General features: G+C 42.2%; 1 protein-coding gene across 1 annotated transcript in view; it reads left to right on the forward strand.

Moving 5' to 3' along the window:
- BRINP3 (BMP/retinoic acid inducible neural specific 3) overlaps positions 1 to 21,189 on the forward strand; it is a 177,624-nt gene extending 156,435 nt beyond the window's left edge. The window contains exon 8 of the mRNA XM_090263260.1: positions 19,810 to 21,189. Within this exon, the coding sequence (XP_090119386.1) occupies positions 19,810 to 20,926 (1,117 nt within the window). The 3' untranslated portion in view covers positions 20,927 to 21,189. The remainder of the gene's footprint in view (positions 1 to 19,809) is intronic.
- The last annotated feature ends 602 nt before the right edge of the window (positions 21,190 to 21,791 follow it).

The following is a 21,791-nucleotide window of genomic DNA, read 5'->3' on the forward strand; positions in this document are numbered from 1 at the left end:
AAAATAAAACAACTATGGGATTAGCAGGAATTGATATATTGAAAAGGAGATATGATTATATGTTGCAGATATCATGCATATTTATCTGAAAAGACTCCAGAGAATCAACTGGAGGAGAAAACAGACATAAACCTAAGAAGCTACTTAAACAAATGAATGAAGTGGCTGGTTAAAAAGTAACTAAATAAAAAAATTAAAAAAAAAAGTCTACTCACAAATGAGGAAAAACCAGTAAGGCAATATAATAGAAACGAAGATGATATTCATGAGAATGTCGAAATGTGTAACTGAAGAAATAAGCCAAAACAAAACTATTTAGGAAATTAAGAGAAATTTTGAATAAATGAAGACCTTAGTCATGGTTCTGAATGGAAAAAACCTTATAAGGATATTATTTTCTCTCAAATTAACATTCAATGTAATGCAACATCAACCGAAATTTATCCTGGAAAAAGCAAGTAAGCGAAAATAGTAAATAATATTTTAAAGGAGAAGGGTGATTGTAGAGTAGCATCATCAGATATTAAAATTAGCATAAATAAAGGAAGCAGGATTTTTTAAATGTAAGAAATATCAAATCTATAAATATGGGTATATAATCTATAAATTAAAATATAAAATCTCTAAATATATCTTAATGGCAGCGTTTGCATGAGGCCCCGACCAATGGGCATTTCGTATTTTCATCAGTCAGATAAATTAGGTATGTTTGGAAGTCGATGCATTTAGCGGGGCTCCTTTAAAGAGACCCGCCATTAAAATGCTGACGCGAAGGGGTCCTTTCACGAGTGTTTCTAAGGGAGCCAGTGTATCCTTCTGCACCTGCTGTTAAGAGGAGGTACAACTGCTGACGCCCCACACTGCCCTGGCTTCAAAGACCTTGAAAAATGGCCTCTCTGTCTGTAAATGGCTCTCTCTCCTGAATAGAGGGTTTTCTCTTTGGGGGGGCGGGGCAGATGTGGCGGCCCTCTCTGCAGGGGCACCTGTGAAGCTTGGCAGCCCCTGGGGTCTGGAGCTGCGGCCATGAATAGCTTTCCAGTGGGGGAGGGGCGGCCAGGGCCCTGGGGGAACGGCTGCCCAGAATGCTAATGCTGTCCCTGAACCCCGTGACTAGCTCAGCGTCCCAGTGGTGTTTTGAAATACAGTTCACGTCACCTCACCAAGTTGGAAAACAGAACCTTTGGCCTTAATTTTAGAATGTTTAACTTTGTAAAAGGGTTGCTGCAAAGTTGAGAAGACTCAAAATTCTGCTGGTCCTGCAATTTCTAATCTTAGTAAATAAAATCAACTCCTTATTTATCCTAAAATTCACTTCTGTGTTTACATCAGGATTGATAGCTAACAATAGGTTTATAGGCATAAATGGAGTCTTATGTTTGGCACATTTTTATACACCGTGGTTAAGGAAAAAGGCGTCCCAGGTGAATTCCTTTTTCAAAGCAGAAGAGCCCATTTGCCAACCATGAACATATAATATTGAAGATAGTGTCACATGTAGGAATAGATTTTGCATCTTCATATCTATGTAAATATTTTTCTTTACACTAATAAATATAAGTACATTTTAGAGTACTAATCAACTCAGAAAAATCCCATTTAAATTGAATCAAAAAGAATGAACTACCTCAGGATAAATAGTAACCAAGGACATAAAAGCCCTGGACTCCAAAGACTGTAAAACACCGGTGAAAGAAAATTTTAGACGACACAAATAAATGGGAGGATTCACTCTGCTCGTGGAAGAATTGACATCGTTAAAATGTCCACACTACCCCAAGCAACCTACCGATTCAGTGCGACCCCTCTCAAAATCCCAAGGGCGTTATCACAGAACTAGAAGAAGTAACCCAGGAATTTGTGGTGTGGGAACTCGAGTGTGCCCCGTGTTGCCATGCAGAGCCCGGATGCATGGGGGCTGTGCACGTTTCATGAGTGGCATCCAGCGTTACCCAGGACATCAGCATCCAGCCAGGGAATGGGACAAGAGTGGATAGACAAGCACCACCTGCTCGTTAAGGGCCCAGATCAGCTGTGACCTCTTCCATTCCTAACGCACTACAAGAACTCCTCACATGATCAGAACTGGATTTGAGGCTGACCGGGACACATAGAGCCAGGTGCCACCAGGTGACACCTCTGAATGAACGAACATGCTCTTAGGGTTGTGGAGGAAATTAAACAAGATGATAGAATGTGTGCAGCATCTGGACGGCAGTGAGGCTCCGTGCGCTTCTCTGCTCAGGACTTGCGCAGCGCGCACATATTCCTCTCCCGAGGTGACTAAAATAATGCTCGGGGGAAATGATTTCAGCTAAAAAGGTCTGCGGCCACTAAGTCTCAATAATTAGCTAATTACGTTTACGAGAGGGAGTCAAACATGTTTTTATGAACGTCTTAAATTGAGCAGAACAAACCAACAAACCAGAAAGTCAGAATTTGCCCAGTATAGACCCCTGGTTGTTCAAAGGGTAGTGTGAACACACTGGGCAGCCGGGTTGGGGATATTTGAAAAGACATTTAAAAGATGTTTTTAATGGAAAAGATCTGAGTCCACTCTTCCTTGTGCAGAGAAAACTGCCAACTAGAGAGATCAAGTAACGTTTAAAATCAGACAGACATCTTTACAACAAAAGCGTTGCTCTCTGGACATGCTCCCAGACTTCTTTCCTGAAGACACACTTTGCTGCTCCGTCACATTCTCTTGCCTGGCAACTCCTATTTGCGAGCACAACCCCGCTGAGGTCTGCATTCAGAAATTCGGAAGATAAAAAGTCCTGCGTCCCAAATAGATATGTGATTCTTAAAGGATTGTTCTCTAAAGAGCAGAATTGTGTGCACTATGTTGCTTAAAAATCAGGACTGGCTGTCCAAGTCACATGCTTCCCAGCATTATTTACCTCTTATTCTCTCTCGTTTTGGGAAGTAGAATGTGCCCATTGCTTTCTGTGTGTGATCTATTACAGCACGTGGAATTAATTTATTTCTTTCTAACTGCTCTGTGACTTCTGGAAGAAAATGCTAGAGGAATAAGAGAGACCACTAACCAGGCGGCTAAAAGCCAACTTTGTTTGCTAATGTTGCTCACAGCTTCAGAGCCCTTGTCACACCGGTAGGCTTCCCGTTCTTCACGTGAGGATGGCTGCTCTAGACACAGATTGGCTCATTGTCCTTGGTCTTCAGAAACTGCACCTGTTCCCTTTGATACTGCTTAAAGAACATAATGCTATAATTATCTACTGCATGAACTACAAATATCCCCAGTGCTGGTAGATAATATAGTGCTACAAATGAAAATTATAGTTTAATGCTTACTTGCATGTAGGTGACTGAAAATCTGCCTCTTCATGCACTCTTCATCTAGTGGACAAAAAAATTACTATCTTTTCATTTCCAAAAGGTACTTCATTTTTAATTATTGGCCGGGCTGGGTACATTTTAGAACTGATTCATATAGAGAGAGAAAATTATTAATAAGAATGAAAGGGTAGAGTTTGTTATCAACCTTCCCACACTTCTGTTTTATTTTTAATTGATTCTCACCTAATAATGCATTAATATAGTGGTTGTGTGTTTGTAAGTGACAACATCCTGTAAAACTGAATCTGGTTTATTTATGTAATGGCAGAAATCAAGCTGTAATGGAAAGCCTAGTGAACATTCGACCCTGACAGCCCTGTAAACACAGAGTAGACTTCCCCAGTCAAATTGACACTCTCATGAGTTGATCTTTATGAAATGAGAATGATCAGGCACATTTAAAAGATTTTAAAATTCTTTTGTATTTTGTACGTTTCGTTTTGCCACTTGTATTGACATAAGGCATTCTTTAATCTACCATACGTCAGGTCTTCATAAATAAATGGATTCAGCAAGGTTTGCCAAACACTGGCTACATATAAATGTCTTACCCAATATCCCTCAGCCCCTCATATGTCAGAAAAGTGGTCTGCAAGGTCTAGTCTTTTTCATGCTCTGCCCTGCTTCAGGCCTAAGTAAAGGCATTCTGATGTTCACTTATTAAACTGGCAAAGTGGGGCAAGTGTCAAATGAGAGTTAATACTACAACCTATTTTACCGACAAATAGCATGTAGAGTGTGACATTGTATCCCGTTCTCCCTATTCAACATATATCAGGCCAACTTGTCTTCCACGCAACTTAATTCTGGACCAAGTTGATATATAAACTCTGTGAACTCAGAAGACAATAATCTTAACCAAGCTGAGTGCATTTGATATAGACAAATCGATTCTTCAAAAAATTGTGGCAGATAAAATTGAATTGTGACTCATATAGTTCATACTAGACAGCTGACAAATATTTGTAGAATAAACAAATTAAGTTATTAAATTAAAAAATCATTTGGGTAAACTTCATTTTAAAGTCTGAAAAAGCAGCGGCTTTCTGGGGATTTACCGTATGACTATCTTGTTCATAGTCATCTAATCCTGACCATGACCACAAACTCTTCATTTCTCCATTTATCTAGAGGAAGGAAAAGTTCAAAGAATTTATTTATAAAATTGAAATGACTATAAGTATGAAGTATGAGGTTGAAACGTTTACTGACTACGGAGTACTCATGCGCCCCTCCCTAGTTTCTGTAACTCCCTGTGGTTAGTGGTGCCAGGAGACCCGTTATCGCCAGTGGCTAAGGGAAGCAATGATGCGCGTTATTTCTTGATGGAAGGATTTAAAAGTCAGTGAGTGTCCCTTTAGCTGTCTTCCCCTTCCCTAGAGACCACAGGGTCACCTTGTGTTGAGACGAGAGACCAGGTAACGCTCCTGTAACACGTAAACCCTAAATATCCGCAATGTGGCAGCAAAAATGGCTTCTCACGCCACCTGAACGAAAAGAGTCAGCCGGCGCTCGGCCTTGTACTTACTCAGGTTCCAGGTTCGTGGGCGGCCCATCCCGACACAGACTCCCACAGCTGCTGGGGCAGGACACGCACACGGAATGGTGCGCTCATTTTTAGGTCTTCCTTCCAAAAGTGACATCCACCACCTGTATGTTTAATTCGTGGGTAAGGAAATCCACTGGGTCACTGCGGTGGGTAGTTTTATACGACAGCTGGGCCGTGTTTTAGTCCCTAAAGCTGTTGAATCAGTTGTGGGGAAACAAGCCCAGTGTGGTGTAGTTTTCAGAAAATCTGTGTCTTCAGATTGTAAAAGAAAAGGAGAAACCATGAAAGTAAAATGAATGCATGTCGGTAGACCTGACCTTGATGATTCACCTGGAAAAGGCCTGATCTTATTTCACAAAATGTTTTTAAAAGCCCAGTCTTTGGCATTTTATGGGACTGAATAAAAATACTTTAAAATACTTTAATATTTAAAATTAAACTATTAACCATATATGTGTTTTCATTAGATACCCTTTCCATGGGCAAATAAACACAGAGGGAAGAGGGAATGAATGTTATTCTAGTTTCAAGAACAAAATTTGGAATAGCTATTCAGATATATTAGTGGAGAAACAAAAGTTCATATAAAAAGATATAAAATGTGCATTCTAGAACACCGCGAGGAGAAGGCAGATCGTAAACAACCAGCAAGTAAGTACATAAGATAATTTCAGTTCAGATTAACTGTCTGAAGGAAACAAAGAGGCGGATGTGATAGGGATCCGCTGGGAAGGTGAGCGCCATTTTACAGAGAAGCGTCTCTTTGAAGATGTACGATTTGAGCAAAGACATGAAAGATGAGTAAGAATCTGTCCATATAGATCTGGGAAAAAGAAACAGCAGAACCAAGGACACCACATCATCTGTCAGCTGGGAATTAAAAGATATAATATTGAGGTGTCCTGCCTTTAATGGGAAGTAAAGGTAAGGAAGGGATCGGTATATTCCCAGGACTGTTGTGGGCACGAGGCATCGATGTCTCTCCAGTAGAGCAACCAGCCTTCTAAGTTCAAGGTGAGACAGGAGAGTGTAGAGATATAATTTTATAAAATAACTCATTTTTTAAAAAGTAGATGTTTCAGTGCCAGGAATGATTTATTTTCAGGTTTTTAGGTTGGCAGAATTAGCATCAGCATGACGTCAGGCAAAGATCCATCTCTTGAGTCCAATTTTGTCTAATACTCTGCCCACAACGTTGTCTATCAATGTAAACTTTTGAATTCTCCAGTCAGACCAGTCCCACTTGTGTTAGGCAGCATCTGGTCAGCTGCAGGGAAGGAGAAGGCTCGGGGGAGAGTTTACATAGCCTAGAAGTACCTTTCTCCCAGTGTGAATAACTGTAGGGCTTTTAGGGCTGGTACGTAGCCTCACGTGTTGGGGAGCCAGGGTCCCCCCAAGCTACTGCTCCGCTGTCTTCCGCACCCAGCCTTAATCTAGGGGACAAGATGCTCTCTCTCTGGTGGCTCCATTCCCGCAGCTGGGAGGGAGAAATGTAAGAGCCAGCACAACTCTTTCCCTTGAAGGCATGGCCTGAAAGATGAGTGAATACATCATTCCAGTTACAACTCAGCCTCCAGCACTTCTTCTTACATCCTTTTAGTTGCAAGAAAGATTAGGAAGTGACGCGTTGACTCAGTGGCTGGGCTCAGCTGAGCAGTCTCATTAACTCTATGCAAAGACAGGAAGAATGACTATTAAGAACCAAGTGGGTGTCTCTGCCATCCCATCCCATCCCATCCCATCGTGAATTTAATCTTCAAGTGTTAGGTTTTGGAAATGTAGCAAATCCTGTAAGATATAATCAAATTGAACTGTGTAGAAAATCAATTACATATTCTGAACAGCTATTTCTCTCTCATCGCTTATGACTTCATCGTTATCAACAATAGCCTTGTGGTAAGAATTGTTCAGATGACAGGTAGGACATATTAGTTACAAAGAGCAAAGAGAGACTTCAAGGGATTTTTTACAGAGAGCAAAGATGTGGGTGTAATATATCTGCATATCTTTCTGTGACACGATGCAGGCACATACCTGCCTTCCATCGTCGGCAGCCGTCCGTCTCGAGAGACGATGGTGTAGCTTCTTAAGAGTCTATCTGCACCGCCGAGAATGGCTGTGCAGTCCGACTCGGGAGTGACACGGTATCTGTCTCCTCCCGTGTTGAATCGACATCTTGCGATGACGCTGGAGTGTCCTCTCCAGTGAAGCTGAAGCTACAGAGCCTGGGCAGGGTGATATGGAGGGTCTGCAGTTGCCCATGCAGCAGACCCCCCCTCTCTTCGCAGCTGAAGGGTCCAAGGGAAAGACGGAGTCAATACAGCTTGGCTTCAGGTGCGCCGCAGGAGTTGCCGGTGTTGACTACAATGTCAAACCGCCTTAGGGACTCCGGCTCCGGATTTTCTGTCGGGGTTTACTCCCATAGCCTTTCCCCTGAAGAGGTATGCCGCAAGGCAGCGGAGGTTTTTTGGAGTCAGAGTTTTCCTTCTCTGATGTGCCCTGACTGGAAGATCGAACCAGCGACACTTAGCTCGCAGGCCGACGCTCAATCCACTGAGCCAAACCAGCCAGGGTACTGCCTTCCATATATATATTCATTTTACGTCTTTAGAATGTGCCTGATAGAGAAGCTCTCTACCCTGCTTCATCTTTTCATGCTTTGGAACAGCAATGCCCTTTATGCAGTTGAAAGGACCCTCATCAGGAGTTTGAGTACTTATGTGTGAGACCTTGTTCTGCTACTAATTACCTGTGCGACCTTGGGAAATTATTCTTACCAATCAAGTTTCCATTTCCTCATCTGCCAAATGAAGGTGTCGGACAAGGTGATCTCCAAGGTCCTCCCCTGCTCTAATTTCCAGGGTCCTCTGACTCCGGGCACATTGCGAATGCTGATCTAATTAATTTTCTTAGTCACCCACGCGACATTCGATGGGATATATTTTCTCATGATGCTCACGAAGGGGATTCTCATATCTGTAAAGATTTCAGTGAAGTTTAAACTGTAATTTTGACTTTCCTAAGAGGCACAGAGTTGAGTTCATGATCATGTACGCTAACCGCCTGGGACAACCACGGTCTCTTTTCTCTGTCCTTCTTAACATCAGTGTGGAGCATCTCTGCCTCCTGATAAGCTACGGAATGGCATTAAATTAACTGTAATACCTGCAGAGTTACATGCAATGTTCTGTGTTCAAAACTGTTCCCTAAATATAGAGTGACAACACATGAGCTTTCTAAAATAGTTTTTAAACTATTTAAATTGAAATGGTTTCTTTAGATAGCATCATCTGTCATTTGTGCGTATCACATTATCACTTGCATTGTATTTATTAAGCAGTTTCTAAATGTTGGACTTCTTGCTGAGCTCCAATAAAAAATAAAAAAAAAAGTAAGATATTGCTGTTAGGCCTCAGAATCTCAGGATCCTGTAGGAGCTCGGGAAGGGCATATACTGGATAAAGTATAGCAATAATTTAAATGGCTTTAGATAGATAGTGCGTAGAGGAGCTGAAGATAATTTGGAAAATCTCTACCGGGTTTGTCCATAAATATAAGGACAAGGCTTAGGCAGAGTCAGAGGCAACCATCTAAACGAGGGAAATTATGTACAAAAAGATGTGGATGTAAACGCATGTGGCTAACACTTTGAAGAGGATGCCTGGAGACATGCAGTAAAATGCAGATTCCAGGCATTGTGTGACATCAGATTGCATGGGCCTGGAGTGGCACATTGGGAGCTTCATGATGGGGACTCATGTTTCTGCCTCTTGCTGAATGATGTGGTGTTTATTTAGAAAATAATGTTTAAATAAGTTTTTAATAAACCAACCAATAGATGTGGTGACGTACCAGGAGGGGTAAGAGTTAAAATTGTGAAACAATAAAATTTAGTAAATAAATGGATAAGGCGGGAGTGTCGAGATTGTGCAGGATTCTGAGACTTGAATCTACTTACAGACTAAGCCTCTTAGCTTTGATGGCTGCTGACAGAAGGCACAAGACTCCTCAGTGAGAGACAAAGGACTTGATTGCTCAGGGACCGCAGAGCCGTGTGAACATCAGCATTGGCCCCCTTGCCTGCAGCTTGCACGGGGACGATGTCAGGACACCCACTGGATGCTGTACAGGTGGCAGGTCATCGTCCCCATGGAGAAGCCCAGCACCAAGGGCCCAACGCCTTTGGGGGAAAAAAGAAACAAAGCAAAACAAGCTTCAGAACAATCAGTAAACAAGCCACTCCCCCTGGCGGTGGTCCCATCGGGCTGGAGTTGCCTTGACCTCGTCGCTGCCTGTGTGACCAGCTACAGAAACTGCTGAGCGTCAGGAGACAGGTCAGCCTTGCAGTCCGGCTCTCTGAGCAAGAATGTGCTGGCAAGTTCAAGGCCCATGGTGGCTGCTACCCAGAGGTCCCACACTAGAATTTGGGCCTCCGAAGAGCATAGCCTCAGACACAAATGTTTTTCAACTCTCGGTGGCTGGCCCGGACTGAGCACTGTGTAGCTTTGCCTCTCCATAATTGTATCTGTATCTCTATATGCGTTTCCTTAGGGCTGCCGAAACAAATTACCCAACACCGAGGAAGTGAGAGATCCGAAATCAAGGTGTCAGCGAGACCGAACTTCGTCTGGAGGCGCTAGGGAAGAATCCTTTCTCGCTCCCGCTAGCTTCTGGGGGTGACAACATTTCTTGGCGTCCCTCGTTCCCAAGCTGGGGGCTGCATCCCTCTGGCCTGTGCCCCATTGTCTCATGGTCTCCTTCCCTCTACAGGTCTGTGTCCCTGTGTCATCTCCTCTGCTTCTAAGGGCACCAGTATATGGACTTAGGGACCACCCTAATCCAGCATTGCAAAGACCCTCTTTGCAGATGAGGTCATATCCTGAATGTTCCAGGTGGACTTGCGCGGACACTATTGAACCCAGTGTAACAGTGTCTGCATCTGTCTCTGGTCCGTGGGTATGCAGGGGAATCCATCCATGAATATGCACATGAACAAATGAATGGATTCAAGACCCTGCCTTTGGATGAACAATAGACCCAATAGCAGAAAAAATATTAGAGAAAAGCAGGAGGATTCGAATTAGCCATGCTGACGTAGTTGGATAATGGCACTAAAGGTGGGGGGCCTGCAGGCAGCTGGAGAAAGCACGAGCCTTGTCACCCCTCTGTGTGCTCATCCATGTAACAGCATTCTTCACGTGATATCGCTCTGGGGCTTATCCCTATCACCGAGCCCGTATCACGTCCCATCTGCAGCCTCTGTGCAGGCATCAGCTCTTTTTTAGTTATTTCCACCCCCAGGATGTGTATTTTTATAACTCCTCCTCTGCTCGTAACTTGAATTTCCTCCTCCTCTGATGTACACGAGCATATCCTATAATTTGCTTTTTATTCAGATGATATGTTTATTCCATAAGTTTATGCATTTCTAGAGTGATATGCACATGAAATTGACATAGGAAATCTCCTATTTATGTTTTAATCCCCAGTTTCCCACTCTCCTGGTATAACATTATCTGAAATGATGCTAAATACATAATTAGGACTTAATAAGTATTTACTAATCTTTCATATTGATGTTTATGCAGCCTTTCCATAAGCAGACTAATCCAGATTTTTGTATGAATCTTAACGTATTTCAAAATAGGGGAACAAGGTAATTCCATTTGTAGTATTTATTTGTAGAAATATCCTTTGCTTTCAGAGAGAAATGGATAGAATGACACATTTCAATAGGATTTTCTGTGCACATTACTTTTAATCTGCAGTTGATACTCACCAAGCTTTGGTTTTTGCCATTTTGGTTGTAACTCTCAACGTTCATCCACCAATGTCATTATCCTCTTACCGCTACATAAGGAAGCCCGTTTCGTTATGTTCTTGGAGGTGATACCAATAACAGGCGGTCGTTAATGACACAAACGACAGTTCCAGCCCAGCACAGCGTGTGTGCGATTCAGGAGGTGGTGTGCCAAGACTTTTTCTCAGCTTTGCACATTTGTCTGATCATTCCGTGTTTAATTTGATTTCAAGGCATTTTTCACCTTGGTGGACAACATGGTGTGTTATATTAAATGGTCTCCTGTTTGCATGTTCCCTAGTTTAATTTCGGCTCTCTGTGATATGCCATAGCTTAATTTAACTTTTTTTTGGGGGGGGAGGGTTGTCCACACACCTAAGGATGCACAATTATGAGTACTGTATGTACTTAACTCAAATGATATTTTTAAAAGCTGGTGTCTTTTGAACGCAATCAGTTTTTGGCAAAGCCTGCACAAGATTTGGGAAGTTGTACTCAAATGCTTGCCGTTAAGGAAACATTAATTGCAATGACAGTATTCAGATGTCCTAGTCAAAGAACCTGCTAAGTGTTTTCTCCTTTATAGGATGTATTTTCTAATACACGTGTCTCATACAACAAGTTGTTTTCTAGTCCCTTTCGATGGAATGGTAAACTTTTATTACCAAATCCTTCACCGTGCAATGAAGCCACATTGCAGTCAAGGACAAAGAACGCAGCAGACGACCAAGGGAGAGCGAACCCTTTCAGATTTCTGTATTGTTAGGTTTCAGAATCATGGCGCCTTATCACGAGCCCTTGGGCTTTTTTTTTTTTTTTTTTTAACATACCTTTCACAACGGCCACAGCCAGCAGGAGGTCCTTCAAAAGATACAATAAATTTAAAAACTAAAGATTACTGTGATCTAGCAGTTGCAAGGAAGAAGGAAACAGCCATGGAATACTCACCAGATTCGATGGAGTCACAGACTGACTGATGAGTTTATTGCGAAATGATCCAGCCAACACACAGACGCTCTCCCGAGGATCAGTGGACGCAGGGCGGGCATGGGTCCTCACCTCCTGACCACAGCAGTACCCAGGGGTGGCCTGCAGGGGGCCCCAGGGGAGTGGCCACAGGCTGTACAAATGGCTCTCCATCGTGAGTGCTGCGAATCCCAGATCCTGGGGCTTCCTTCCGTCTACAAGACTGTATAACCCAAAAAGATGCATGTAAAGCATTAATCCACCAACATAAACTACAGCTAAACTTTGCCACTGCCACCTGCCTGTTCCTTCCGTAACCCTCCCCAGTAACGTGCCTTAGCAAAGCACAGGAAAGCTGCCTGAAATATAGACATCTGCATTCCATGTAGTAAAGTTTGTGGATAATAAATCGTTTAAAAAATGGTAGAGGGGAGACAAAAAATGTTTAGTCTAATATAAGGTCTTAAAAATTTAGAAAGCACCACGAAGAACTCCGATGTAGAAGATGTGAACTTTTCTATTAATTTTGATCACGGGAACATGGAACTGGATCTAACTGAAGTTTTTTGTTGTGTATTTAGCCACAAACCAAAAAAAAAAAAAAAAAAAAATCAGAAATGTATAAACTGCAATTATTCTGTTTTTCCTTTTCCTTCTGATCTCAAATACTAGTGCAACATAGTCTACAGGATCGATTTTAACTGTTATTAATAATTGGGAGATGTAGCTTTTCTCACAGGAAAGCAGGCCAGGCAGGACCTGCATGACCTGTTGGAAGAAGCTTGAATCGATTAATATGCCAGAAATTTAAAAAAAAAAATCTCAGCTCAATAAGTGGTTTTTGAATGCACAAATGAATGAGTAATTTAGGCTTTTTTTTTTTCTATTTCTCTATTTTTTTTTCCCTCCACCACCTCTTCCACAGTACAGGTGCGCATTCTTACCACGTAGGTAGAGAAGGGCCTTTCAGAACTGACTGAAGTCTTAATTACCTGAAGGAAATACCACCAGCTTTTATTGTGCCTTTAGAAAGAAGCCGGTTGTATGGGACTGCAGTATTAAGAAGGGCATGAGAGCATCTTATGGCCTATTTAGATCCCAGCTCGTCCATTTCAGGGTTCATGTTCAGAACAACTCCGCTCCTCACTGCAATTCACTTGCCTCATCTGCAAAGTGGAGAAGATATTAGTACCTGTCTCAGGTTCCCGGTGAGTCTTAAATGACATAATAAAGGGAAGGCGTTTGGAAACATAACTGGAACATAGCAGACCGTCAGTATGAGCTGCTATGGTAAAATTAGGGCCTCATAAAATCACTTCTTTATTACAAAATTAAAACATAAACACCAGTTAATAAATATTTTTGCTTATACACAAAGTAATTATTGTAAGGTAAAGTGAAAAGATAACTTACCATTACTTTGTAGTTATGCTGGGAATACAACCGAACACTTTCAGTTATAACAGGCAGTTTTGGTACTGTATTTTTTATAATTTCCTTATTTGAGTTACAAGCTGTGTTTTGGATGCAGGGAACTTTATTTTACGATGAGAATTACAAACAGAAAGCAGTCTATTGGGGCAGGGTTCTTCCTATGACTGCTCATGGATGAACTTGGAAGGTTACGCTCCGGGAGTAGAAAGGCTCTCCTCCCACCCCTAACCTGCCACTTCCTCATTACCTGCATGACCTCCGGAAAGTTACGGAGCCTCCCTGAGGCTCAGCGACGTGCTTTGTAAAAATTGGCACCAAGACTATTTACTCCAGAGAAGGGAGGAGGAACTGGCTGGTGGGCCAAGTGCGCAGAACAGCGGCTTCATAAATCTTAGGCATCGTTCTCTTTTTCCCAGAGCCCACGCGAAGGCCCTTGGGAAGCAGCTCTGCCTAGTGCAAACCCATTTCTTCACCTAGTTCCAGTTGTATTTTCTGGCATTTTATTTCTTATTTGCACAGGGGAAAACAGAAGTGCAGGGTTAGACAGAATGAACTTGTGTTTGGCTTGATTACATCGTCCATGCCGTTTTTTTTAATGAATACTGTTTAGGTAATCAGAGTTTGGTTTGAAATCAGAGTTCTTTATAAACTATGTGAGTGTGCGTGTGTGTGTTTTATTTGAGGACAGAATATTAAGTTAAACATACAAAGTAGTAACTCTTGGGAATCACTTGTGAGATTTCTCCTTACCATCTTCCCCTAAACACAATACAGCTGGGTCTCAGCATACCTCTGACGTTCATTTCTAGTCTCCAGGAAATAAATTAGGGACAGCGGAGCTAATCAATGGCACCATACGGAATCCATCAGCCAAATCCAGGAAGTGGAGTATTTTACAAAACTGGTTTCATTTTCGTAAAAGAGCCAACAGCATGGGGTAAACAAAGAGATGATTGAAAAAGACTTAAGGGACATACTCCTAATGAAACGAGTAGCCTCTCTTTGGATCCTGATTTTTAGGAATTAAGAAGAATCATTTTTAGAATTTCAGGGAGATTGGAATGTGGCCTGGACATTAGTCACTGTCAATAAATTCCAGTTAATTCTGTTAGGTGACAATGGCAATGGTAATCAGGTAAGTTAATGTCCTTCTCACATTCAATCTTTGATACACACATAAAAATACACACAAGCTACTTGCGTAGAGGCAGGCTAAGCAATACCTGGAACTTCAGGTGGAATCTCCACTGTCTGTGTGCATTGGAACACCTTATACTTAAATATTAAAAATTAATAAAAATTGAATCTAAGCTTTTTAAGATTAGCATTATGCCTTTCAGGGGTTTTAAATAATTATTTACAGATGAGGAAATTAATAAATACATATTAAATCACATGTATTGTTATGTGCACATTTTAGTTTATACTAATACAATATTTTTGTACCTACTTATAAAATGTAAATATTTAAAAATTGATACTACAACTGTAAAAACACCGAGATGTTTCTTCTTAGATTAATTTACCCCAAACAACGAGACTGTTCTAACAATCAAATTACAAAAGGATTTAGACCTTTCAGTTCCACAGAGGCATTATGTTGAGAAGGTCAAGTATATTTTGCATAGACTAAGAGTTTAAGTACCCAAAGTGGTGGCAATAGCTCCCTTTTCACCAACTATAACTTAATTTAAAGAAGTAGTAATCTTTTTAAGTTGAAGAATAACTGTGAGGATTATGGTATTCCTATACCCAAAATGCAGTTTTCTAGAAAAACAGGAATCTGTCTTTGTGTACAGAAATTTCAAGAAACACAAGGCACGCACATCTGTCGCACATGATAGAATCCCAAACATTTTATATGCAAATAGCCACATATTTTAGGAGCTTCAACTCATCCCTTCAATTTCTCTTCAGGCATCTACTCTATAAATAAAAACTCATATTTATCTCACTCACTGAATTTTTGAATCAGAAAATCTATTAAGAAAAGTAATGGAAATGTGTTCATTTGAAATTGTGTCTGGTCCCTTTAGAATGTCATATTTCCAGCGACCGCTGACATTACAAGGATACTTGACAAGACTTACCCCTGGGTAGAGATCCAGTTATATGGCAGTCATGCTACCTTGAATTTAATTTGTCACACAAATTACAAAAAAGACAGCAGGTGTTTTTGTCTAACCCCATTGGTTATGATTAGAGGTACTACCAAACTATGAAAATCAATGCTGACATACCACTTTGAGATCTAATTTTCGCATGTGTGTGACATGCCATGGCATATCGGAAATGTGTGGATTTCCACCTTGCCCCCAAAAGCGGATGTTGTCTACTTCAATCAATTTCCAGCTATTAACGGTAGCTTTTAACCACCTTGGTGAGAGGTGGATACTTTGAATTAGTATTTCTTTCAGGAGCAGCGTGACCTTTACTTGGAGGAGAAATGGAAGGCTACCAGAATCTATTGTAACGCGGATAAAAATTAACACGTATAAGGAATGATGTCTGCAGCTTTGGGGAACAAGGTCGTTTTTCCGCTGGCTTGGCAGTTACAAGAGGCAGTGGATGATGGTCAGCCTTAGTGGCATGGAATGAAAAGACTAGGAATAGGGTGAATGCAATAGCAGGAAAAAAAAATGGATCCCACGACTCCCTCAATGTCTCTCAGCTTTTTGAGGTAATATGGTTGCTTGCTTTCTCGGGCGGTTCCTCAGAGAAACATATACATTTATGTCAAATCTCATTTCCCTGTTAATGTGTAAGGAAGCCAAATAGCTCCATAGAACAGGTTCAGAAAACCAATTTCGTCCACCCCTTTTGATGTGTGTAATCAGGAACACGAAACAAAACATGTTTTATGATTTCTTTTTCCCCCCAAATATTCTTAAATCAAATAGTAGAGCCACAAAGTTGTGAATTATCATTCCTTAAACCTTTGTACACACTTTGCAACATTTAACAAATATCCAAATCACAGTATTTGTTTATTCCCATAAAGGTGACATTTTTAAGGGCCTGAAGCACCCATTTTCTTCAGGTGATAAATTGGCATAACCATTATCCACATATATGACTCAGAATATACTACTCTATCCCAAACGCTAGGCAATGTTCATATAAAGCCAAAGCTTTGAGCACATGAATTTAGACTCTTTTTATGGATGAAGGTCACCTAAGCAGGACCCCTGCAGGTGATATTTTCATGTTTTTCCCTGCAGTGGTGCAGTTTTTAAAGAACTATTAAGCTTCAGGGTCCCCATTACATTAGCACCTCAGAGATGACCAGGTTGGGCATTACAGTCCAGTCAATCCAAGTCCTAAAGAATAACATGTCACCCAGAATGCCATATTGTTATTGGGAAGAGGGGTGAGGACAGAAAATTATTTGGTATTATCTGTCTGTGACTGAGCAAATAATCAGCTTTTGATTTTTTAAGTAGCTCTGGGTGCTTAATCCCAAATTCATGTTTCAAGTATGAGGGTCTGAGAAGAAGAAATCTATGAAGGCTGACGTAAAATGCCCTGTTCAAAAGAACAGTATTTAACTTCAAGAAGATACTGAAATTATGTTGTTTAGGTTTTACCACCCAGATCCACATTGCCCAGATTTGGAGAATAAAAGATTAGAAGGTTGTAATAAGGGACCTTTGAAATAAGATCATTAGTACTCAGAATTTAACCACAAGAAGAGGTAATTATTTTTGTAACAACACATATTCTTATACTTCAGTGCAAAGCCGTTACATATCAGAATACATGTCCTGAATTCAAGCAACTTTGTTTTTGCAGATTTTTGCAGGTTTCAAAAATATCGCAAAGAGGGCACATGTGTACTTTTAAATATAGTCACGAGTTGTTGAAGATAAAGAGAAATTTCCCATTCTGTGGAGAAAAAGGCATTCGTAATAAGCTGCATGCAGTTATGTTTCTTTAAAAGACAACAGTCATCATAACGGTGCTAACAAGAATGAGCGTTTACATTTATTCTGCGTTTATTCTGTGCATGGGCACTCTTTCAAGTGCTTTTCCTTCCACTGCACTTCTTACAGCCACCTCTATTTTATTTCTCTTTTACATAATGAGGGAAGTGAAGTAAAATTCGAAGTCACTCAGGAGCCTAAACGTTACCTCAGCCATAGGTGTCAGTAAAAGTTACCATTGAAAAGTGTCATATTTTAATATTTAGGTATAAAAGGAAACAGTTTTAAGGACACAGAGAAAGCCTAAATTCAAAGGTATTTATTTCTCTTCAGTTTTGGAGATATTTTTCTTTTAATTTTGAATATATTTCGCTGCAGTGTTTTTAAAGTTAAAAAAATGTTTAATGCTAAAATTTACTTTGTGGGAAAAGACAAGACTTGGGGATCGTTTGGGTAAGTGAAAAACCCACATACAATCCCCGAATCCCCTCTGTCTTCTGTTTTTGCTGCTTTCCCCAAGTTTTCACAAGGAGCAAAGACAAGACAGTCTATTGTATTTTTTTTTCCCTTGAAAAGTCGATTCCCTCATTGTGAAATGCAGTAAAATAGTTGGAAGGACAAGAAGCAGCAAGGAAGGAAATACACGCGTGAACTCATCCGTCCTGGGGTCCAGGGGCAGGGAGAGTAGCATCATCAATACTCACACGTGACAGGCAGAAACGGACGACACCGAAACACAAGAATGCGTCTGCGGGGACATGACAAGGATGGGAAAAGCCTGGAACTTGGAAAGCCATTGCTTTTCTAAAAAAAGTGTCCAAATGGTTCTTTCTGAAGTGTCCTAGTTTTCTGAGCTCTGCCTGTAGCCTTGGGTCTTTTTATTTCAGTTTGTCCTTATTATTTGGAAACATGATTAGAGCTTCCACTGAGAGATGAATTGGCTCAGGGAATGCAGGCTTTGGTTTCAGGGAAGAAAATATAATTCTCAATCGAGATAGGACATATATTTTATATCCTTTATATTAGGTAGACGTAAACAGAATTGCAGAAAGAAAGGGAGAAGGAGGTAGGAGAGAGAAGTGTGGGAGGGAGGCAGGCAGGAAGGAACCAACTCAGGAGCTACTTCACAGCTGTATTAAATGTGTATTTTTAGGGCTGTAAATTTCACTTAAAAACACACTTATTGATCAAATGTTCCTTTAATTCATCTATGCATTTGATTCAATATTCAGTAACTGTTAAAGTGCTGTGATCTCCAGGCATTCTTCTGGGTACTGGATCTATAACTATAAACAAAGCATACTGGGTTCTGGCAAGCTGGATATTATATTTAATGGGATAAATGGAGCATAAACAAGTAAGTACACAATAATATAAAAAATTTATGTGGAAAAGGGCACTATGAAGAAAACTAAGTGTTCTGAGTGGTGATAAAGGAGTTATTTAATTTACTTAATTTTGGAAAACAGGGAAGAGCTGATTTTTTTTTAAAGTGTTACATTGCAAAGAGATGATGAGCTAGGACCAAAAATAAAGACATAATATAACAAGATGACATGTTGTTCTCAATACCTTAATAAAATTTTTTTGTGTGTGGACTATTCACACAGATTACGACCTGCATCCTTAGAGTGTTCAGCGTATATTTAAAATGGTAGCAGTGTAATGGCTAAAGGACCGAGCAGAAAATCTCGTATGCACCCCATAATGAGCAGCGTAAGGCACAGAACAGCCAGAGGAGACGCGATCTGTGTGTCTGCCCTGAGACACCCTCTCGGCAATATTCTGAGCACACGCACACAGTCTGGGCCCAACTATATCTCACGAGAACACAATATAAGAGAAATTACCACTTTCCACACGAGAGGAAGTGCGTTGCAGAACCTATTCCGCTTTTCCAGGACGGTACAGCCAGCGTGAGGAAACCACACAATAACAACAAAGGATTATCTGAATCCACAGCTACGCACTTGTCCTTCTGTGTTTTATTGAGATTCTAAGCACACAAGAGAGTCTGGCTGATGTGGAGAACCAGGGAAATAAGACCTTAAACTTGCATCATATTAGCCTGATTTCTGGGAAGAAATAAGAAAAAACATCTTAACGATTCCAATCAAACACAGGAAACTGGCACACTTAACTCTTATTAAAAGCACTCCTCGTTGGTTTGAATGAGACGTTTCCAACAATGTCCTTGAGCGGCCTGTAAGCGTAAGATCAAACATGTTTTAATAATATTTTTCCTCTCCGTGGGTACTTGTTCTTTCAATGTTGACAAAACCCTAGGATTGAAATCCACTGAGTGACAGTTGAGTTATTTTTCGTTTCCGTTTTATTTTCTGTTTAGGGCTTCCTGCGGCATGCGTGCTGTATGAAGCTAAGGGTGAATGGATGGACAGTCGTCACTTATAGGCTCGAATCCTCTAGATATTTTATGATCAAAACCACTGCTGGGTCCTGTGGGTGGGTAACACCGTCAGCTGCCACGTATCCTAGAGATATGACTGGCAGTCTCTTGAGAAGGAATAATCTGTAGCTAATCTGGTGCAGAGGTGAAGGGAAAATACGTACTACGTGAACATATACAATGTGTGTGTGTTATACACGCATGTATTTATGTGTTTTCCGTGATGCCCTCTGTGCATCGCGGGGCTGAGCTGAATGCCGCCCGGACAGGCCCCGAGGGACCGGCAGCGACACTCTGGGCGCTCAGCTGCCCCCCCGCAGCCCCCCACCAGGCGTCTGTACTCACGCGGGCCCGTTCTGTTTTGTGTTCCCAGGACCTCCGCCTACTGGCTCACGCGCCTGCAGTCGTTCCTCTACTGCAACGAGAACGGGCTCCTGGGCAGCTTCTCCGAGGCGACGCACTCGTGCGCGTGCCCCAGCGACCAGGTGGCCTGCACCGCGGCGCTGCCCTGCACCGTGGGCGACGCGGCCGCCTGCCTGGCGTGCGCGCCCGACAACCGCACGCGCTGCGGCGCCTGCAACACGGGCTTCATGCTCAGCCAGGGGCTGTGCAAGCCCGAGGTGGCCGAGGCCACCGACCACTACCTGGGCTTCGAGACCGACCTGCAGGACCTGGAGCTGCGCTACCTGCTGCAGAGGGCCGACCGCCGCATCGAGGTGCACGCCATCTTCATCAGCAACGACATGCGCCTCAACAGCTGGTTCGACCCGTCGTGGCGCAAGCGCATGCTGCTCACGCTCAAGAGCAACAAGTACAAGGCCAGCCTGGTGCACATGATCCTGGGGCTGTCGCTGCAGATCTGCCTGACGAAGAACAGCACGCTGGAGCCCGTCCTGGCCGTGTACGTGAACCCGTTCGGCGGCAGCCACTCGGAGAGCTGGTTCCTGCCCGTCAGCGAGAACAGCTTCCCCGACTGGGAGCGGACTCGGCTGGACCTGCCGCTGCAGTGCTACAACTGGTCCCTGACGCTGGGCAACACGTGGAAGACCTTCTTCGAGACGGTGCACATCTACCTGCGCAGCCGCGTCCGGGCCAGCGGCCCCCACGGCAACGACAGCGTCTACTACGAGCCGCTGGAGCTCGTCGACCCCGCGCGGAACCTGGGCTACATGAAGATCAACCACATCCAGGTGTTCGGCTACAGCATGCACTTCGACCCCGAGGCCATCCGCGACCTGATCCTGCAGCTGGACTACCCGTACACGCAGGGGTCGCAGGACTCGGCCCTGCTGCAGCTGCTGGAGGTCCGGGACCGCGTGAACAAGCTGTCGCCGCCGGGCCCGCGCCGCCTGGACCTCTTCTCCTGCCTGCTGCGCCACAGGCTCAAGCTGTCCACGAGCGACGTGGTGCGGATCCAGGCCGCACTGCAGGCGTTCAATGCCAAATTGCCCAACACGGTGGATTACGACACGACCAAACTGTGTAGTTAACCGTTCATGTCAAGCACAACCCCGGACCCGGCAGGAGTTTTTACAGTGCTTTTGTGGGACAGTTTCTGTTTGCAAGAGTCCATTTAAATTGTCTTTTCAATATCTGTCTTATATCCGTCGATGACATTGGATGGCCGTTGACACACATGGACTTGCTGACAATGAATATATTATACTGCAGTATTGGTTGATGAATGAAATAAATACTGACACCAGTCTAGAAGACATTCTACTTTTTACAATAAATTTCATTTGTAATTTTCTATGTTCCGTGGCAATGCTTTTGTGCATTACATCCTCTAGAGGGAACATAAAAAGATACCAATAAAATTTTGTAGCTGAACAGTTATTAAAAAGAAGTGCTGTGGGATTCCTTTTTTCCATGAAATGAGTTTTATTTTGATATAGCTTGTTAGAACCTGGGGGAAATTCACCAAGATTTTTTAAATGGAGACATTTGGAGGTCCCTTTCAATAGCCTTCAGGGAAAGCCCAACCAGGTAGAATGCTCAGTAAGCAGCTGCATATTCACGGAAGGGACACGTTATATCACCTGGGCTTACAGACCTCTCCAAGAAACACCATCGTTATTAGAATAAGCAAGTAAACTATTGCCCAAGTAAACATCAGAACGTTCTGTCACACATACAGAAACAATGATGTGATTACAAGGACATCACAGAGAATGTGAACACTTACAGTTTTAGCAACTTGCTTAGTCTTCTCTGTCTACATTCTAATAACCAATAATCAGTATACGCTACACAATCCTTTTCGTTTCATGCACTGAAAACCTAGTTAGTCCGGTATTTTCCAATGTCAATTATATAACAGCTAGAATTCACAAATAGTAATGTGTTGACATA

The sequence above is a fragment of the Furipterus horrens genome, unplaced genomic scaffold, assembly GCF_987537825.1.
Source record: "Furipterus horrens unplaced genomic scaffold, mFurHor1.1.pri manual_scaffold_15, whole genome shotgun sequence".
Lineage (NCBI taxonomy): Eukaryota > Metazoa > Chordata > Mammalia > Chiroptera > Furipteridae > Furipterus > Furipterus horrens.